Source organism: Triplophysa rosa, linkage group LG21 (assembly GCF_024868665.1).
Source record: "Triplophysa rosa linkage group LG21, Trosa_1v2, whole genome shotgun sequence".
Taxonomy (NCBI): domain Eukaryota; kingdom Metazoa; phylum Chordata; class Actinopteri; order Cypriniformes; family Nemacheilidae; genus Triplophysa; species Triplophysa rosa.
In genome coordinates, this window is record NC_079910.1 from 10107406 (window position 1) to 10128263 (window position 20858).

At 41.4% G+C, this 20858-nt stretch overlaps 1 protein-coding gene across 2 annotated transcripts in view; it reads right to left on the reverse strand.

Annotated features, from left to right (window-relative positions):
- Positions 1 to 20858, reverse strand: part of samd11 (sterile alpha motif domain containing 11) — a 53782-nt gene that overhangs the window by 13373 nt on the left and 19551 nt on the right. For both annotated transcript variants that reach the window (XM_057319897.1, XM_057319896.1), the window contains exons 4-6: positions 17174 to 17283; positions 8013 to 8105; positions 4089 to 4244 (exon numbers count right to left, since the gene is read on the reverse strand). In XM_057319897.1, the coding sequence (XP_057175880.1) occupies positions 4089 to 4244; positions 8013 to 8105; positions 17174 to 17283 (359 nt within the window). The remainder of the gene's footprint in view (positions 1 to 4088; positions 4245 to 8012; positions 8106 to 17173; positions 17284 to 20858) is intronic.

A 20858-nucleotide genomic window follows, 5' to 3' on the forward strand; every position in this document is an offset into this window, starting at 1 on the left:
GATTATGGGATATATATATAAATGTAAATTAAACAGTGTTTTATATGATAAATATAATACAATAAACATGATAAAAGTAATACATTAAAACAAAGTCACTATAGCAGACAATTCATAACTATTTGCAAAAGCAGAGTATACAGAGTCAGTATCTGAGATACCGTTGTCTTTGCCTTGATTCTGTGATGTTCGACGAGCCCAGACCATCTCCCGACATTACCAAACTAACAGGGTCACAACAGGAAGCGTGCTTTCTAATGAAAGGGTGTTAAACAGAAAATCCATCCCGCGTGCCTCCCTCTCTTCCTCTCGCTCGCTCTCATCTCTCGCTCTCTCTCCTCTGGCCCTTTTTTTCTCATCTCTCGCTCTCTCTCCTCTGGCCCTTTTTTAATTAGACGCTTCCCCCGGGAGCTGGCGGCCATTTCCGAGGCTGGCGTGTGGACCTGAGTGATCGGGTCGGAGGCACCACGACAGATATTAATGTGCACAGGCCCGCTGTATTGATCTGTTTATTGCACTGCCCCGCGGGGGCCCGGACTGACAGCGGACAAACCTCTAACAGCCCGTGAGAGGGAATAAAAGAGAACGAGGCAAAAAAAGGACGAAGAGTCTTCTGTGTAGAAAAAGCACCGTGGAAAAACAGAAACGGCTGTCGTTTGGACACACGCTCATTCCAGGCGACCGGAGAAATTAGCAGTCTGTACGCACGCATGATACGGTATTATAAAACAGCACCAAAAAAGCTCAAAGCAGCTCAGAAGCCTCTTTCCTTGGTTTCGCTCTTCTGCTGCTTGATGCACAGCGATGAATTATTCTCTTTTACCTGCAGCAGAGTGAGTTAGCACAGGCTCACCTGGGGCTGCATGTACGAGCACAGCACTCATTCAAACCGTGACATCCTGACACCTGTGCAGGTGTCTTCCACCCACACTCTCACTCAGTGTCCTCTGTGACGTCCCGTCTAAGTCAGTGTCAGCGTGAAACCAAAACTGACCCTTTTATACAGATTTATATTGCTTAGAAAATGTAATCTCTGGTTATAAAACATTTCTTTTTAATATGACATCATCAAGCCCCTTGCAATACCACTTGTCATGATTACTTTAAGGAAAGACAGCATCAAGTACCGGCCCACATTTTTTCCGTGAATATCTGAAATAGGTTGTGAACTTCATGTCATGTTTCCCCTGCACCACAAATACTCTTGTTGCTAAGCTTTGGCAGGCCTCGGAGAGGTTCTGTTCGGCACAACAAGTCCACATGTGCCAGGTGCATCTGACAGATGCACAACTCATCCAGAATTCCTTAAGGCTGTAAGGGGGGGGGGTGTTAAAGGGATAGTTCATCCAAAAATAACAATTCTGTCATTTATTAACACTCAAAACCTCCTGGCTCTTTCTTCTGTGGCATGCAAAAGAAGATATTTTGAGAAATGTCAAAAAGTGGTTTTGTGTCCATACAATGGAAGTCAATGGGGGCCAAAATATCTTCTTTTGTGTTCTGAAGAAGATAGAAAGTCATACAGGATTGGAATGACACAAGAGTAAGCAAACGATGACAGAATTTGTATTTTTGGGTAACATACCCCTTCAAAGCTCAGGACAGTTCCTGTTTAGGGTGGAAAGCATTTTTCAGTTTTCAGAGTTTTTAATTCTTTCTCACTCCTTGAATCAAGAAAGACCTCTATGTGATGAGGTAAAAGGATTATGGGGTGTATTCCTCGCAACCTCATAGCCACAGCTAAAGGTACACTACACCTTATATCCCCCCCTCAAAACACACACTCGAATCTATCCGTGCCTCCTTCACGGCCTTTCATTTCAGGGCCTCCACTTCAAACACATGAAAGGAGGCTCTGCAGGGATCCTGGCGAGAAAGAACGAGAACAGAAAGAAAGAGAGAATATAAAAGCAGGGCTGTGCGTTGAGAGTTCTGGGGGAAGTGTGTGCGTGTCTGAGGGGGGAACGGTCAGAAGGGCCCGGCCCCTACTCTCAGCCTATGTCAAGGGGCCCTCGGAGCCTCTACTGTATAGAACCCGGCATTGCATCAACACTTCCAGACACACTTCACAGGCGCGACGCATGAGGGGATGGGATGAGGCGAGTGTTGGGGTATAAAGAAGGGGGCGTACGGAAGGTGCAGAGATATGAAGAAAGGAGCCAGATAGAAGGTATCTCAAAGGAGAGGGAAGGTGCGATGGAGGCACGTGGAGGAAGAGAAGACAGAAGAAAATGCACAGAACACAGCTGGGGTTGACGCTTCTCTGCGCCAGAGAGGTTTCTATGAAAACCCACTGCAGCTGAAGTCAAAAGCAGCTCTGTGTGAACCGAGGAGTTGAAGAGAGCAAAAAAGAGAAAAACAAACAGGAACATAAATTAAAAGCGATATGAGGACAGCGGTAAAAAAAAACGAGTAAAATATGAGGGAGTGAGAAGGGAATGTTGAGGACAGCCAGAAGAACACAAAAATCGACTTGACGAAAGTAATAATTCTTTATTATTATTATTATTATTAAGTGTTAACATGGGCATTGCAACAGTGCAATACACCTAGACACGAACAACAAATAATAAAATGTGAAAGGTGAAAATGTACAGGACCAACCAATCGACCAACAAACTGAAAACATCCAATAAAAACAGACGAGACTTAAGACTGAATTAAAAAATGTCAAATGTGGGGAAGCTCTAATTTCTCATGGAAGGTTATTTCAGAAGCTACAAACGTGAAGATGGTGAAGAAAGAGTTTGTTCCAAGTCTAACAAAAGTGATGGTGGTGGAGGAGGTCAAAATAAAGAACACTCTAAAGAATCAATGGAAACAAAGAATCGTCACAGATTCATACATTATACCGTTGGGTGAAAAGGTGAGAGTAGGTATCACGCTCATCAAAGTCTTGGCAGACAGACATGTTGGCAGTGGTTGACTGGCACGGCCTTATCACGGGCTTATGAGCTCAGCGTGCAGGGGCAAGCCAGCATGCTTGCATTCCACAGGGGAGGAACACCACCTTGGCCTGGTGAATGTTTTCAATGGCAACTATTATGAAACCATACACCTGACATTTTTCCAGAAGTGTAGGGGAGGAACTGGCGGTGACCCTGCAAATCACGTGGCTGCAGGATTTCCCACAGAGGGGAAACGCCCAGGGTTTCACATTTAGATTCCATTCCACAGATAAGCGCACCTTCTTTAGGTGGTTGCGGTGGATGCGATAAGAGATGGAGAGAGGAAAAGGAGAGTGAAATCTTTTGTGCAAGACAACGATTTGATAGAATTAGAAAGGGAATTGACACCCCACCGTGTTGTGCGCGGATCTGTCTGCGTCGTGCTTCGGCGCAATGGCAAAACAGAGAAACTATTAGCTGCAGGTGACGGAGAGCTCTACGCCGTCATAAAACCCTAGACGTGAGCGGTACATACAGTGGCAGTAATTTCTTACAGATGTAGAAGAGGGGCAATTAAAGCCTTTATAGCGTTCACCCTTTGGATTTGCAAGCTGTAATTAAGAATCATTACTGATCAAATAAAATTTAAAGTCGAACGCTTTCAGATTCTGCAAGAATGTGCGACTGATTAAATTTATGGCGCTGAAAAAAGGCCATAAAAGCCGGGGGACAATTACTGTTTTTGTAGAGGAAAAAAGTCAAGCACGGCTTAAACATAAACAACAAATAAACCAACATTATGCTGCTAAATTTCGGTTTACAGATCCTTTTCATAACCTCATTTCCGTCAACCCTTGTGCATCGTTGCTGACCGTAAATTTGAAAACGAAAGAAAAAAAGGAGAAAAAGACGCAGTTTCCATGGTGTTGGTAATTTAGAGGTTTGGCTTGCAGCCAATCAAAGGGCCAAATCGATCCAGTCAAGCTCAGGGCCCAATGGCAGCGTTATTTACTACCGTGTGTGGCAGTACTCACAGATCAACCACCCTGACATCCAACCGTTGGGTGGGCTGAGACCGCAAATAGAATTGTCAGTAATCTCTGCAGCAGAACGCTTGCTGTTTGTGTGGAATCAAGAAATAAAGCGGGCAATTAGAACCGAGCTCATACACGTACACAAACACAGGTGACACACACTCACCGTGACTAGGGACACCCATGTTGTTAGCCAGCTGGTAGAGGCGCTGCTGCTGCTCCTCGTATGAGCCGTGCTCGTTCAGAGCTGACATCATGCGCCGGTAGTGTTCCTCGGGGGTCATGTGACTGCCCGGCTCCAGCGCTGGCGTGTGGGAGTTCTCTGCGGGATGAGAAAAAAACAAAATGAAATCAGGTGTCCCACAAAAACCTCCTCTGCGTGATCTTATTTGATATTGAGGGCGAGAATGGCTAAGTAAATTAATGAGCGGTAGCCGTATGTGTGGCTCTCTTGAGGAGCTGGCGGTACACGGGGCGGCAGTAACTCAAGCCGGCGTATTGAAGAGAGACTCTTGGGGGAGAGATAGGGAGGAGGAAGAGAGGTAGAAGGGGGATATTTTACCCTCCTCATTGAAACCGGAGCTTGGCCCCGGGCTGGCGAACTGAAACGGCGCGGCCCGGCGCAGGAGATGGGGGAGTGTTTTCTGCCAAGCGCCAGATAATCCGCCCTACGAGGCTTCAGGTGTGTGTGTGCTCATGTGTGTGATGTTTTTAAGTGTGTATGCATTTGTGTGCGAGAGTAAACTACATTTTTTACATTCCTGGTTAAAAGAGCAAACTTTTTGGCAACACTAAAATCTGTAAAAAAAGGTATAATTTTATATTATAATGCACAAAGTTGACATGATATATCAAGTTGGAGGACAGAAAAGATCACAAGCTTAATATAAAAACAATACAAGTCAACTAAAAAATCCCCACCCTGAAAAACAAATGTGTGCCCAAAACTGGCCATAAAGACTAAACATTACACTCTGCCTAAACAAACACCAACATTTCAAACATCCTGAAGTTGGCTGCTAGATTTTCAGGTAACATTTCTGACATTTTTAAAACTGTCAAGAGGTTTAAAACGCTGAGCCAACAAGCGCTGGAATGTGATGTTTGTTGGTGTTTGTTGTGCAGTGTGAACCAGCCTTAAGATATCTCCTTAGAAGGAGCATCTTGTGCCACAGGACATAAGACATAAAGATCGGGATCACGGCTGTAAAGCTGCTTGTATTGCTGGCCGTGTAAGTGAACAGCCTGTGTTAAGTCCAGCTTTTCTGTCTGCTTTAGTCATTAAAGGTAAAACCTGATGCACAGAGATCAGTGCTGCCCTCCAGCTGTGTGTATTTATGGGCTTGTGTGTGTGTTTGTGCATGTTTGGGAGGTAAGATGGCAGACGACAGCAGCTGCTATGCTCTCAAACTACACACACACACACACACACAAAGGCACACACATTTCTGTCTTATTTAGGTGTGGCGGTGGATCACAGACACGCAGATGCAAGACATTAGATCAGCGGCGTTCTAAAGTCATGCTAAACCGCAGCGGATGACTGACGCAGGCCAACTGTAATTCACAGGACCAAAACACACATAAGAGCCATTTATCATCCTCAGAGCCACGGAAGTGCTGATTGGCTGCATGGTAATGAGTGAGCAGGTAAAGCCTAAAAATAAACCACTGTCCAAACAGTGGAGATCTCCGATGACTAACTATTGGGTGTGGACGTGTTGGGACATTTACATGCAGTACAGATGTTACAAATGGGAGACAGAAATGCCTCGTTGGACTCGTTGGCTTGATTATATTTGGCTTGCTGTCATAGACTTTGCCTGATGTTTTGCTGCAGCCTGTTGCAATGTTTCACCTCATTAGTTCAGCTTGTTGCCAATGCCCAGGGGCATCGCTCATTTGCATATTTGCGAAATATTAGCTTTAGATTTAAATGTAAGGTCTAGCATTGTATTTTTGTTTATGTAAATGAGTATAGATCTATTAATTATACTACCACTCGAAACTTTAGAGTCACCTGACTTTAATGTTTCTCATAATCCTAAATACCTTTTAATCTGAAGATATATGTAGACAAAAGTATAATTGTGCCAACATATTAATTTATTTCAATACAAAACTATATACAGCGGTGGAAGAAAATAAGAAACCATTCCAAATTTTTTATTTAGTGAGCATTTCTAGATGTATTGTGGCCATTCAAGTCCAGTGTCGGTTGAATTTCAACAAAATCAAACCTCAGGAGTAACAAAGTCATCCAACAGCAATGTGAAAGACTGACATCATGACAAGATACATGAAAACTGTGATAATAATCAGGACTATCTCATAAAAAATATTTTATTCCTATATACATGTACAAATATTACTGTTGTATTACTTAAATTTGAATATGAACTTCTTTGCAGTATTTGAAGTCTGAAAAAACCCAGAGCATCTTTTCTGTTATTTTGACCTGTTTCTCCAGTTTTCATTTTCTGCAAATAAATGCAAATAGAAACAATATTTTCACTTGAAATTTGGGAGAAATAATGTAAGTAGTTCACAGAATGAAACAAAAATGATCCTTTTACCTTAACGCATAAATAGTATAAAATAAATATAAAATCAGAAAAACTGATTTTGAAATGGTCTAATAAATTTAATTTATTTCAGCTTCTTCTAGTCACAACATAATTCCTATAGTTGCAATAGTATTATTACACTAACAGTAAATGTGAAAAAATAATACATAAAGAATGTTTCAAAACTTTTGAACGGTATTGTACTGCGAAGAAACTGAACTCACAAATTGGAACATAATAGCAAACAAGTAAAGAACACCTCAGACCTGATTTAGACTTTAGATTTAACATTTATTTTATCACTGTTATTTTATGACTCGCCATTTGTCAAATCTACAAAACCTCCAAACCTTGTGCTTATAGCACAGGATCAAACATATATTGGAACAAGAAACCACAAAACAGCTGAAGGAGGAAGCCAGACATCCCACTTCTTTTTCGTTCACTCTTTCTTTCTAACAAAGTGCTACAGGATGACCTGGTAAAAGTTAACCCTAAACTGAACTGCTGAATGTAAGCCTCACTCACTACCTGAGCCATGTGGCCTGATGTTATAGATGCACATGAATGCTTAAGAGACCATCTCAAACCAGCATGAAATTCCACGATGGTCCATGTTGGTTTGGTACTGGACCAGCAGATGGATCAGCATAGTCAAGATATTCATCCAACAAATCTCAGCTGGTGAAGGTCGTCAACCAGCACGGCCCTTCTGGTGAAGCAGATCGACCAATTAAGTCTTGCTGGTTGAGCTAGATAAGAAGCTTGGTTGGACACCAGCATACCAGCATCTCGTGCTGGGGACCAGCATCCAACATACTCTGTACTGTACAGGTTCAGACAATCCCATTGATTTTAACAAAAAAACACCAGACACTTATCAAGACAATGAGTCAGATTTAACTCTAGGCTAAATCCAAAAGAGAATTTGAACAGCCGAAAAACAACACAGCCACCTTCAACACATCTACAGTAGATTACCGATGCTTCGGCATCATGGGCAATGTTTTCAACAACAATCCTGGCCGAGTGTGTTTGGTAATGAGTGTAAGGTCAGATCCTCTTTTAAATTCAGTCAGAGCCTCAGATTTAGAAAGTCCAACCTTAGCAACAAATTCCCCTTAGAAGGGGAGTTTGTCCTACAACACCTTCTAAATGGCAAAAACTCCGCAAGCTGTGAGCGCAGAGTTGTGTTATGTGAAAGTGAGAAGGCCGGAAAAGAGCGAAAGAAGATATGAGATCTAGAGCTATAAAAGATATTTATCAGTCTGTTTAAATCAGACCAAGTGGTGCCACATATCTACCCCTGTGTCCTCGCTGCGAACAGCGTCTGCCTGGGTGAAGAGGTGGGGGAGGAGATATCTTTCTTCCATTGAGCGCTTGTTTCTCCTCCCTCCTCTCTCACACAATCTCGCCCTTCTATTCCCACCTACTCCATCTTACGCACTAAGGTTAAGCAGCTCTGATTGTACCGCATTATAATCTTCACACACGCATGCACGCTTCTAAAGAGAGGCCCTTACCTTTTGGAGACACGCTGCGGGACTTCTTGCTCTCAGATGGGCACTCGCTGCTGCTGTTGGGGGAGTAGGCTCTCCTCTTGCCTAGAATGTCATCTGTGGAAAAGAAAGAAAGAAAGAAAGGTTGAGATACGGTTAGACGGTCCCTAAACCCCATGGCGTGGAGCTAGTCGCTTGGCTCTGTACCTGAATACATGCTGAAGCCGTGAGAGCGACTAAAGATACAGAGAGATGTGAGGGCCCTGTGCCAGCGTGGATGACAGATCTGGTTCTTACTCAGCCATGTGCAGAAACGAGAGATTCTTTGCTTGCTCTCTCTCTCTCTCCTATCTCGAACAAACACACTCCCCCTCTCTCTTGCACTCTCTACCTGTGTATCTACTGTGGTTTCTTGTTTTGACTATCTATCTATCTATCTGTCTGTCTATCTATGCATACAAAATCTCCTGCTCTTCCGACCGGCCCGATGCTCTGCAAAACCTGGAGAAATGACTAAAGTAAAGTTGTCAAGCCGCTGTACTGACAACGTCTTTTATCAAACTCCCCACTCCCTATTACGCTTTCTCTTTTTTTTACTCGCTCTCACTCTCTGTTTGCAGTCCATGTACAACTCGCACCTTTTTCTAATCTCTTACTTCCTTTCTTTAACTGTTTTCCCCCTCTCCGATCTTTCTCTTTAGCTCTCTCTCTGAAAGAGTGGAAGCTGTCTGCACTAGCCTAATGCAGCGCTCTAGTGAGTCGCTGGTGTCTAGTGTACGATTACAGCACCCTCCTCCCCCCAAACACATCTCAAATCAATATCCTGCTAATCACGCTGGGAGGGGTGCCGCTGAACGCATGGTGGTGCATGCATGCAGGAAGGAAGAGACCGTTTGTCATTGCACTCGCTCTCTCACTCTTTCTGCCCTCACGCATCACATGAAGTAAAAAAGTCAAAGCCGCAGAGTTATGCTCTTCCTTTTGCCTTATGTTGTTTGCTGCTGTCAGATTCTCTACATCTAATTGGATCGTGCGATAGATGGAGACACAGATTATCCGTTTTTACTGTGTGCGCACAACGCAAAGTGAATCTGTGACTTTGAATTTCAGATGCAACGCATGAATTTGAAATTATTTTGAATTGAAGGAACAAACAAGATGTAGAATTGTAATTTAAGGAAGTAGAAACGAAAGGAAAAAATCTAAGACATTCTTATGACTGTTGAATGAATTATTTGTCAGTATGAAATATAAACACGTTACAGTACATAAATGCTTGGTTGTTTTTAACCCATGGTTGAGTAAAATCTGGACATTTTCTTGATTAATTTAACCCAACTGTTGAGTTGGTCCATATCTGACCCAACCATGGGTTAAAACTCAACATTTTTGGAGTGTAAAATATAAGGAACATTTTTTTGAAATATTGATAAACAATGTTTTACATGGCGCCCAGTTTTATTCAGTATATTTCATTGTATTTAACAAATGAACTTTTTTAAGAGCATGGTGGAAAAAGAATTTCGCAAAATTTTGTTTATCCATCAAAAAAAGTGTCAAACAACTTGCTTTCTACAAGAACATGTATCTTATTAATCTAAATGAATGAGGTATTGGTTTATTTATTATTTATTTATATTTGTCTTTTATACATTTAAATACATTTCAAAATACATTGACATTTCTTGTTGTTTTATTCATTAAATGTTCTTTCTGTCCCTCAAATTCAACTCAATGTGGTCACCTCAAAGTCAATTCAGTTTCCAACTTGAACATTAAAATTAAACCATTTCATTGAGTCTTTGCCCACCCCGGTGACAAATTCTTCCAATATTAAGTTTTTCTGATTCCATTTATGCAAAGACACCTCCGTGGCAACCTCTAGGTGCATTTTATACACCTTCTAATGGAGCCCATTACTACAAATGACCTTACCCTTGCTTGTTAGCCATGAATGAAGCCCTACACATCAAAGCGGCATGTAAAATGGGGAGATTCTCGCATGGCAACAAAACAGAGAGTAGTTGCACCTCTACATACGTCCAACACAAAAGTACGAACTCCTCTAACGCGCTCCTCTCGTACTGCCTCTCCACACCAAGAGTTCTGTTCATACCTCACTCTGATAAGAGTGCTGGAGAGAGAAAGCAAAGCAAGCCCGCGTTTGAAAGAGCTTTTGGAGTGGCAGAGCTCGGTCTGGGATGCTTTGTGGGGAGCGAGCTTTACTAATGACGCTGTTTGATGTATTCTCTGAAGGGGGAAAGGCTGTATATCCCACTCCAAAGAGAAACAGGGGCCTCTCTAATGGCCCCCATCTCCTCTCCTAACCTCCGCCCAAAGACAACAACAACACTCCCTCCATCCGTCTCTCGCCGCTCTTCTCTGCTCCTCAGTCTTTGAGGTGAAGAATCTCCCTTGGCGTATTCAATTATTTTCCGTTCTCCGTGTTCAAGTAGACCTGATATGATTGCGGCATGAGTGTAAAACTATAGCAATCAGTCGCGCCTGTCTATTCATGAACCGAATGAGCTGATCTGACAGCCGTCGCATCGAAAAACTTCAGATAAGCAAGAAGACATGAAAAATAATAATAGTAAACCAATGGCGCCCAACCAGGTGCACCCCAGGGGGTATTTAAGTAGGATCAAAAGGGCACTTAAAAAGATTACAATTTTGCGTTGTTAAGCCTTGAAAGATTCCTGTCAAAATATTAAAAATAAGAAAATGTAATCAATTAATCAGTTGCTGTTATTTTTGTAATAAAAGGTTAAATATTTGCTTTAAGGGATAGGTACTAGTTTACCCAAAAAGGAAAATTCTGTCATCATTTATTCACCCTCATGTTGTGCAAAACCTGTATATGACTCTTTATTCTGTGTAACACAAAAGAAGATATTTTGAGAAATTTTGTGTCAATACAATGGAAGTCAATGGGCCCCAATGTGGTCTGGTTACCAGCATTCCTCAAATGATCTTCTTTTGTGTTCTGCAGAAGAAAGAAAATCATACGGGTTTGGAATGTCATGAGGTTGATTAAATGATGAAAGAATTTTCAGTTTTGGGTGAATTATCCCTTTAAAACATTAGTATAATAGCACCGCTACAAGCCACAGTGCCCCCTGGTTTCAGTAGCAGGTAGTCTGGCACACATGATCAGCTCTCTGTTCCTCTTTCTACATTTCTCTGTGACCCTAATCTCTTAGCAGTGTCTTTCCCACAGGGCTCAGCCACACTAGCGCTGCTATCTCCATCCAGCCTGTTCACCAAGCGCCGTCGCGTCTTATCAGGCAACTTCCTGCGTGCCGACACTCCCAAAGCCCTGTGCTCCGTCCACTTCCTCTGCATCTCAACCTCCATCTCCATCTCCTTGGAATCACCGGTCTTAAACCATCACTCAAAGCGAACCTTGGGTCATACTCACATGCGCTTTCTCAAATCCCCCACAGTGATTAAACAAACCTTTAAAAACCTTTAAATTCACATGATGCGATTTGACAGTGCAGCACAGAGCGATATGCAGTACGGTTTTCATAAGCTACAGGGAAACGTTTTTGAGCAGGGCAGCTTGTCCTTTATGTTGGTGGGGTGAAGAGGAAACCTGGCTCTGGACCACACTAGATCTGCTCTTAGCACTTTGGTCTGTAGCTGCAATAATGCACTTTATAAAAGCAAAAAGCATTCTGGGCCGTAAGGAGGTAGCAGTTATTCTGTATGGAGGAGCTGGAGGCGGGAGGCAACACTGACTCACGGTTTCTTTTCTCCTTATAAACCTTCACGTTAACTGTTCACCCACACTTCTCCTGCTTCTATCCATTTATTGTTCTCTGTTGTGTGTTTTTTGCCACATTTTACTCACTCATATTTCGAGTTTTCGGTAGTTTGAGACCGGGTAAGTTTGATTTGAACTTTTTGGCTATGTTTGAAATGAAATATTAGCATTCTGCTTAGCGAATACTGAGCAGGACTGTATATACTGTACACTGTTGTTGTTTTTTTTTTTTTAAAGAGTATGTGAAAAAGTGCAAAATATGAAAAGATAAGGGTTTTAAACTTGCTAAACTCTTGTCACATGACCTTAACACATTACTTGTTTAATTCAAAGTGCCATCAGGGTATTTTCTTGAAAATAACACAATACAACTCAACATATTTTTGAATAGAAATGTTTTAAATCTTTAGCAGTGCAAATCATTGAGTTTAATGGCAGTTAAAATGTGATTGACATTGTTTACAGGTTATGTGTCATATTCAAAATACAAGGTGCACTGCATTGTGGGATACCACATGTCTTACAATACAGTGATATACACATTTACTCAATAATGCACACAGACTCTCCCTCTCTCTCTCTCTCTCTCTCTCTCTCTCTCTCTGTGTCTGTGTGTGTGCTCATAGGAGAGGCTGGGTTTCAACAGCGACTGTCTGCCTTAGGGTCAGAGATTTGAAGGCGGAAAGCTTTTAATACCAATTAAATGTTGCCTCTTAAAGCTGCGATGCTCACATTTAACACAGAACATGGAGGCTTGGAGCCGTCTCGTGCCATGGCTACGTTACCCAAATCACGGAACAGCTCGTGTCGCCAACACTACCACTAAATCCTCCATCCCTCACCAAACAGCGTGAGGCATGGAGCCGGACCAGAGCGTCTGCAGAACTTTAATAAAGGGATGGGGGGAAGATGGATAGAGAAATAGAAAAACGACTAAATGAGGAGAGAGGGAGGCTCTTGGTTTTTTCCTCCTGAACCTTTTGCTCCCTCCATCTACTGACAGGTTGGACAGGCCATACTCCTTAATTCCCTCTTCTTATTCCTTTAATCTGTCATCTTTATCAGGCAGGGGAAGTGGCGGGCGGCACGCCGGAGCCCCAACCTCCAATCAATCTCCACATTACAGCTGACAGAATGGTGCTAATAACTTATTGATCCCCGTGTTTGCGGGGCTCAGCCAGAACTGAAAGGCTGGCATTGATTGGCTATGTGGGGGGGTGGGGGTGGGATTGAGGGGCTAGCGCGGCGCTTCCGCCAGCCCAGAGGATTCGGCACCCCCCACTGCCGCTCTCCCACTGAGAGCCTTAGGGGAAAGCGAGAGAGAGACAGAGGGAGAGAAAATGAACGAGAGATAGGGAAAAGAGAGCGATCAAAATCAAGCAAAAGACAATGAGGAAACAACAGAACGAGGCAACCGAGAGAAAAATAAAGAGCGGGGAATAAAAAGGTGTCAAATGGATGAGGTAAATGCAGACAGATGCAGAAAATACAGACAGGTAATCTGCAGCAATGAAAAACACGGTAGGTAGTAAGTAAAGCACAGAGCGAATAGATTTGACACAGAAAAATTACTGATAATTCTTTTTTTCTCATTCTCCTGTTAAAGCTTTAGATACAACTAACTCTATCACACTTTTTTCTTTTTTATTGAATTCAATGCCTATTAACATTAACAATTAATGACACTTAGCAATATTTGATGAGAAAAGACCCCAAATAAAGATCATTCAAAGATATTACAGAATTGTCAGTTCTATGAATTGTTGGTCTATGTATTCATGCAGACTGTGGCCACTGTGTCACATCTCAATGTTTTTTTCATAATTTCATAAGCGCAGCATTTTTTAGACACTGTCAAGTTGAAAGTAGTTCAACTTGTAACGTGTCTCAGACCCCCAAAAGATTAGGAAATAATAAGCAAATATCCTTATTTACAGTAAGTACAATTTGTGATTTATTGCATCATTATTTTTTATGACTCATCCAACTCTGTGTTAAATTGACCGCCCTAATTCTAACATACAAATACAAAACTGTACACTGCTTTGCTGGACAGCTACACGCAGACACATGTCGACTCTCCTGTCTGCCATTAGTAAACCAAGAGCGTGGTAGAGAGAGAGGAAAAAAGCAAAAACACCTTATACGCCTATTAAGAGTCTCTGGTCTGACCGCAAAGCCACGTTTGGGAGTCTACACAGAGAGCCAGACTAGCTGCCGGCGCCCTGCCCTCCCCCTCATCCCGCGCTGGGGCCAGCAGGCCGACCGGCCGGCCGGACGGACTTAGGGTGGATGGGGGGGGTGCAGTGGAGCCGCCTCTCCTCCGTCACTGACTGGCTGTGGTTGACGCCTGGGTCAGCTCTCATGTCTGTCCCTCAGATTTAATTAACGGGCCTCTCCGGCGCAAAGCGAGCTCGGCACGGCAGCCAGCTTCCTCTTTCCTGCGCCGTCTCACGACTCCATGCAGTCCTCCCTCCCTCGATGTCATACAAAGCTGTGCTCATTCATTTGTTTTGCACTTTTCCAACCCTTTCTTNTTCTCTCTCTCTCTCTCTCTCTCTCTCTCTCTCTCTCTCTCTCTCTCTCTCTCTCTCTCTCTCTCTCTCTCTCTCTCTCTCTCTCTCGCTCAACCACATACCCACAGAATAATTCAGACCTAAAAGGAAGTAAACGAGACTGTTCGGCAAAAAAAGAAAAAGCTGTTGGAGTCTCGTAGCTGAGCAAGGAAAAATGAACGCTTGGGTCTGCTTTGATTTTGCTTTGAGTTTACATAAGGTTGACATTTCACATATCGGTTCTTTAAACTTCTATATCACAAATTGCTGAAATATATAATATAATAATATTAGTATATAATTGTAGCGAGGAAGGCGGGACGAGAGCCGGGGGGCAGGAAGGCGGGGCCGGTGGCGTGAGTGATAATGAGTTTCAGCTGTACGCGCACCGGTCCCGCATGCCTCACGGGGAGCTAGGGAGCATAAGAGGACGAGCGATGGGACTGCCGACGAGAGAGGACCGGGCCCGGAAATGTTAAGTTTTATTTATGTTTGTGTGGCCGGCAGTCGACCGTGAGGTGGCTGCCGGCCTTTTACTTCCGTGTTATTGTTTGTTTATTTTTGATTAAAGTTTATTGTTTAAATGTTCGCCGGTTCCCGCCTCCTTCCTTCCCTACATTGAACTTTGTTACAATAATTAATATAATTAGTATATTAATAATATACGTGGTTAAAATATATAAAATTAGTGCTGTTGTACAGAATATCAGCACTTCCTGACAGCCTTATATGGAAATAAAAAAGCATATTATTCCAATTTTATTCATCTAAAATCTAAGTTACTTAATAGCTTTATATTTATACAGTCATATAACAGTCATAAAAGAAATATCAGTCGCAATTGTGCTTCTGTGCTGACATCACAGATATAATTCAACTTTAATAATTCAACTAAACAAGATACACACCTTCAAAACCACAGAGGTCCACTGCCACCACAAAGTATTCTTTTAAGTAGCTAATGTGTCTTGAGCAAATGACTACTAATAACTCTTTATGTACATTTCTGATCTTCACACATCTCTACACTAGCACATCAAGAAAACAACACATTTCCAACTGGGCCTGTACTTCCCTGGTCGACCCCTAACCTGGCCCAGGGACGGACGCTTCTCTAATTTCACTGGCAGACAGAATTAGACGCACTGGGTGATCGGATTGGACATGTTTACAGACACATCTCTAGCTGCTTACAGCACCTCTTAAACCTCTTCATACATGCTCAAACTGACAGATTTTGGTCATCAGCCACCCCGCAGGTGGCTCCCGGTCGTATCCCTTTGTGTCCTTCTCAATTAAGATTGCGTTTAAGCATCCTCACTGTAGATTGTGAGAGATTACACTAGTTTTTAACCCAGTGATTAGATCTCGGGTCCAAGCTAAACATCCGGCCCAATAAAGGGGTTTCATCTTTATACCAATTAGATCAGGAGCGCAGGACACTGTCTTAAAACTTCTACTGAGCCAATGCCACTGTAAAACAACTGAGACATTTACAAAACAAATATCCTCGATAGACGGTTTCAAAGCAACAACATTAACAAACGTTATTGCACATACCCGCTTTTTTGGCCCAAACTTAACTTCCGCTACATATCCTCAAAGCATAGAGTCCCTGTAGATTATTTCTTATAAATAAAAAGAAACAACAAGTTAATTACATTAGCTAGCAAGTTAAAAGTATGTCCAGCCAGTATTATTTTGGGTTACCAGTCGAAGAACCGTTACTTGGCTAAACTTAAAGTTAAGTTTACATGACTCAACAAATTGTGTATTTTAAAAAAATAATTAACAATAAAATTCAACAAATTGTTTATTAATACAATAATTATACAATAAAATATGAATATAAATAAAATAAAATAAAATATAAATAGTATCATTAGCCACTAGCCAGACCAATCAACAAACACAGACCGGAAGTTAACTTCGGGCCAGGCGTGTGCGTCCGATGAAACTTTAATATAAACTATTTCATATAAACTATAAACTATCCCTACAAACTCAAATTATTTACAACCACAAACAAAGACTCTAAAGGTTTTTTAACTAGGCTACAACTAGTTAGCTAAAACAACCTATTTGTAAATAAAATATTTTATGATGAAATATGCTAGATAGATAAATAGATCTTAGATGTGACTTGTTTTAAAACTATACAATAACAAACCAAAATAATAAAACATAATTAAACATTAATGAACCTAATAACATAATAATTCACAAAGCAACCAAAACCGTGCATGCTTTACTATAACACCAGGCAGGTCAAAATGATTCAACCTGTGCATGAGATTAGCACACAATATGTCCAATAGCCGTCTGTTTGGTCTGGGATTAATGATAAATAAAGCTATTTACTGCAAGTAGTTTCAACAGTGGTTTAAGTTGTGTGCTAAGAGAGAAGAAGACAAGAGCATTAAGTAATGGAATAAAGACGGCCACAATGGGACGCGTAATAAGCTTACAGCCCTCAATCATGCAAATTACACCAAATTAAAATACTAGCACGCAGTCAGTGTAATTGTTCTACATCAATCAAGGGATAAAGCCGGCAAAAACAGAGTACTACGGTAATAAAACACTATAATGCAGACACAGAGAGAGAGCATGGCAACACATTACAGCTAAATAAAGATAATGAAAACACTGCACATTTCACACGTTTAAGTGTGCATCATAATCATACAAGCGTTTTGAAAATGATGACGTTCACTGGTTTTGTCCCAATAAGTGTAACATAACTGTTTTCAATCATTAGGGCTAGAAACATACGGAAACAACATACCAGAACATTAATCTCTGATTATGTTTTGAATGTGTAAAGTGTCCCAGGTGTGCCGTCTTTAGGCGTGTCTCACCTGAGTGTGCGGAGGCGAGGCTGAGGTCAGAGCAAGGCTGGCCCTCGGGCATGCCGTGCTGTCGGGTGTGGTGCAGGTTGGAGATGATCGTTGAGAGGTCACTGTCACGACTGCGAAAAGGTAAAGAGAGAGAGAGAGAGAGGGTGAATATCTCGACGGTCAAACTTACCAAACGAACATATTAAACGTAACATAGCACAATTGCACCACAAACAACCCAAAAAAGCAATCGAACACGGCCGACCTGCTACACTCCGCCGGTATTCATGTCAGGTTTCGTCCTGAAGCCGGCTTGAAGCCGAGACGCGTTCTGCCTTTGGCTCTTTTGCCCTGCTTCTGCGTTCATTGTCTTTTGGATTTTAAGCGTATAATGAGCACTGACAGACTCCTGCGTCAAGCAGTTTTGAGGTTCATCCAGTCTCATCTTCAACCTTAAGATGTTCTAATCAACACATTCAAGTCATAAGCAGTTTATGAGCTTAAAACCAGATGATTATGGTTTTTATGATCTCGCTGCTGAAATCGCCTGGGTCTCTGGAGACAAACGAGGTGCACGGGGGATGAGTATAATCTCCACAGATCTGTCATTTTACAAAGGGGACCTGATAAGTGATGAACAAAAGGGGATGGTTTACCACATAACATGAGCATGTGGATTTAGACATTTGAAAGGCTGAATAAAATCTGCGGAGTTCCTGCGATATTTTAGGATGTGTTTTATGAAAACTTTGACTCCCAGAGAACTGTTCGTGCCAGCTATTTTGAGCCTGTGACGAAATCGTTGACTATTTAGCTCAAGCATGTCCTATCTGGGATCTGAGAGACTCAAAACGGAGTTTAATTTCTCTAAAATCCAACTTAAAATTTAAGGATCACGTCGAAACATCTTGAAAACATGCTTCCAATGTCCTCCATGGACAAATATAAGTATGGGGTTACAGAGCTTCCGGCTATAAAACATGAATAAATGCAGTAAATTGCATAAATTTATTGACACACTAACACCTGTAATTTTCCATGTGGATGTGTTTTATTGTATATTAATTAGTGCTGTCAATCGATAAAAAATAATCTGATTAATCACACATTTTTTCTGTGATTAATCACGATTAATCGCACATAACATTAATGTTTTTAAATATACTTTTACATTATAATTATTTCACATTTAATCTCCAAATAAATGAAGAAACAACAGATTTCTTTGGCAACATCATTTTATGAATGAAAGCCAACATTCTGATATTAGTACTGCAACTAATGTCTCCATTAAATTGATTCTTTTTTCTTTATTTTAACATTAATTATAGCCGTAATCTTGTATGTTTTTGTTCATTCAAGAACAAAAGAGAATTTCAGAGATTCACTGACGTGACTGTATACACCAGACAGGACCGCTGTCGCGTTGTGCCGTGTCCCACAGCTAGAAGCTGTCTATCTATACTGAACGTGTCAAAGCAACTGTTTCAAATCACGCTTAAATGGTTTAAAGGCCTTTACATGAATAAGAGCGTGATTATATTATCTAACGCTAGACAAAGGATGACAAAATAAATGGATGCTGCGTTGATTGTGTTAAATATTTTAACGTGTTAATCTGAAAAAACATTATTGCATGCGTTAACGTGTTAACATTGACAGCCCTAATATTAATACAAAAAGTCATATTTTTAAAAATTATATTTTATATTTTTAAAAAGTGCAATAAAATTATACTGGCAAAACATCAACACGTCAATAATATCTGTCAGGTCTCAAAAATCCACTTGACCCTTTAATCAACCCCCCCAAAACATAAACACAGTAAAGTCAATCTAAACAGAACATGAGGGTTCAAGCAATCAGCAGACTGACAAACTGATCCCAGATCAGAACCGCTATCTTTTCTCTACACTTGTCTTCTCTCTGCTTGTCCCTTCAAGGCCAACTGAAGGGTTTACAGATTAGGATTGAACAAGGCCATTCCCTCCATCCATCCATCCCTCCCTCCCTCCCCTTCTCATCCCTTTCTCACTCATCCAACCCTCCATTTACCCACGTCAGCCCTGCTCGGGCCATGTCGTCTCTATAGAAACGGATAGCAGAAGTGTGTCATGAAGGTATTTTAATGCAATCTGATTATAGCTTTGATCGCATTATAACGCATAATGATTTCAAATACCCGATTAGCATTTAGCAAATATCAGATGCACATCTCGCAGCGCAGTCAGTCTGTGGGTTGCACTAATGTCAAAAGAAGTCTGAGGGAGGTTTTCGGGGGCTCTCTGCTGTGTCGGGCTGTGGCTCTGCTGTTTGTGGCAGTAGAAATGCTAGTTTTACAGTGCACAGATTACAGACTTGGCTTTAGTAATGTCAGCCTGTCACACTTACAGTTCAGCTAGAGGCAGCACAGCATACAGGAATTTATTCTCCATGACCGAACACGGCTGCAGATTTACTTGTCATTCCGAGAACCCAAAATGTCAGGACAAAAATCTATTGGTCGACTGTATGAGATGCAGACTCATGGATTACATCTTGATAATGACAACATACTTATCATCAAAAATGTATAATGACATCATCTACAATACAGATCATCTACAGATAATATTTCTTTAACGTTGTTTATTTATTAAATAACATTCACGTCTAAACATCATTTAGAATCCGACTATTCACATTTGGAAAATGCACTATACTATACCATACTTCTTTATTTAAAAATTACTCTGTCATTCATAGGTCACCCACGTTCCTCTGTCCATCCCCTTAACAGTGCATCAGTCCAAACAACGTCTCCATCTTCCAACGTGCATTCTGGCAGCTAAGGGAGGCTATTATCCTCAGACGGAGGCTCTGCGTTGAGCTCGCCAGCAAGGACATTGTTAGCAGGTTAATTAGCACACTTTTCCCCGGCTGTCCCGGTGAGGGCCTTTAATGAGGCCTCCCACGACCGGCGGGCAAGGTCATAATCTGCGTCAGGGCTGGAGCTAAAACCCGGCCGCCTGAGTCAGCGATCCCGCACAGGGGAGCATAGGACGGACCTGACAGCTCCGCTTAGGACGTGAGCTGTGGCTTATCGCACGCTGAAGACGATCAGCATAATCTCTATCTAAACTGTTCAATACCTCTTACGCTTTCTCGTAAATCGCACAGACAATCTGCCCCAGATATGACCTGCTGAGAGAGAGGACATGCACAGGGTTATAGTCGTCTGTGCATAAAAGTCCAGACAAATTAGTTTTTCTGTTTTTACATACATGCAGCATTACAAATTATGGTCTGCTGCATTGAATTATCTTGTGCTTACCAGTAAAAGTAAATAAAAATGAATAAGTACACTAAAACTTTGCTGTAGTTTTGCAAGTAACTTATTTTAGATTTAATTACTTTCCTATTTGTACTGTTTTCAATTTGAGTTAAACTTTACTTTTACCAAAATTAAAACACTTTTGAGATTCAAAATGAGCAAGAAGAGACTGGCATTAGCACAGCAGCACTGCAAAAAATGACATTCTTCCTAAGCATTTTTGTCTTGTTTTATAGTAAAAAAAATTGAAACTTCTTAAATTACAAAACAATTACATAACAAGAAAAGTGACCTAAGATATTTAGTCTTGTTTCATGAAAGAAAATATAAGAAATAGTTAAGTTTATGTTTAAAACAAAAGTGTATATAAATTCTATAGGCAAACCTGCTGCA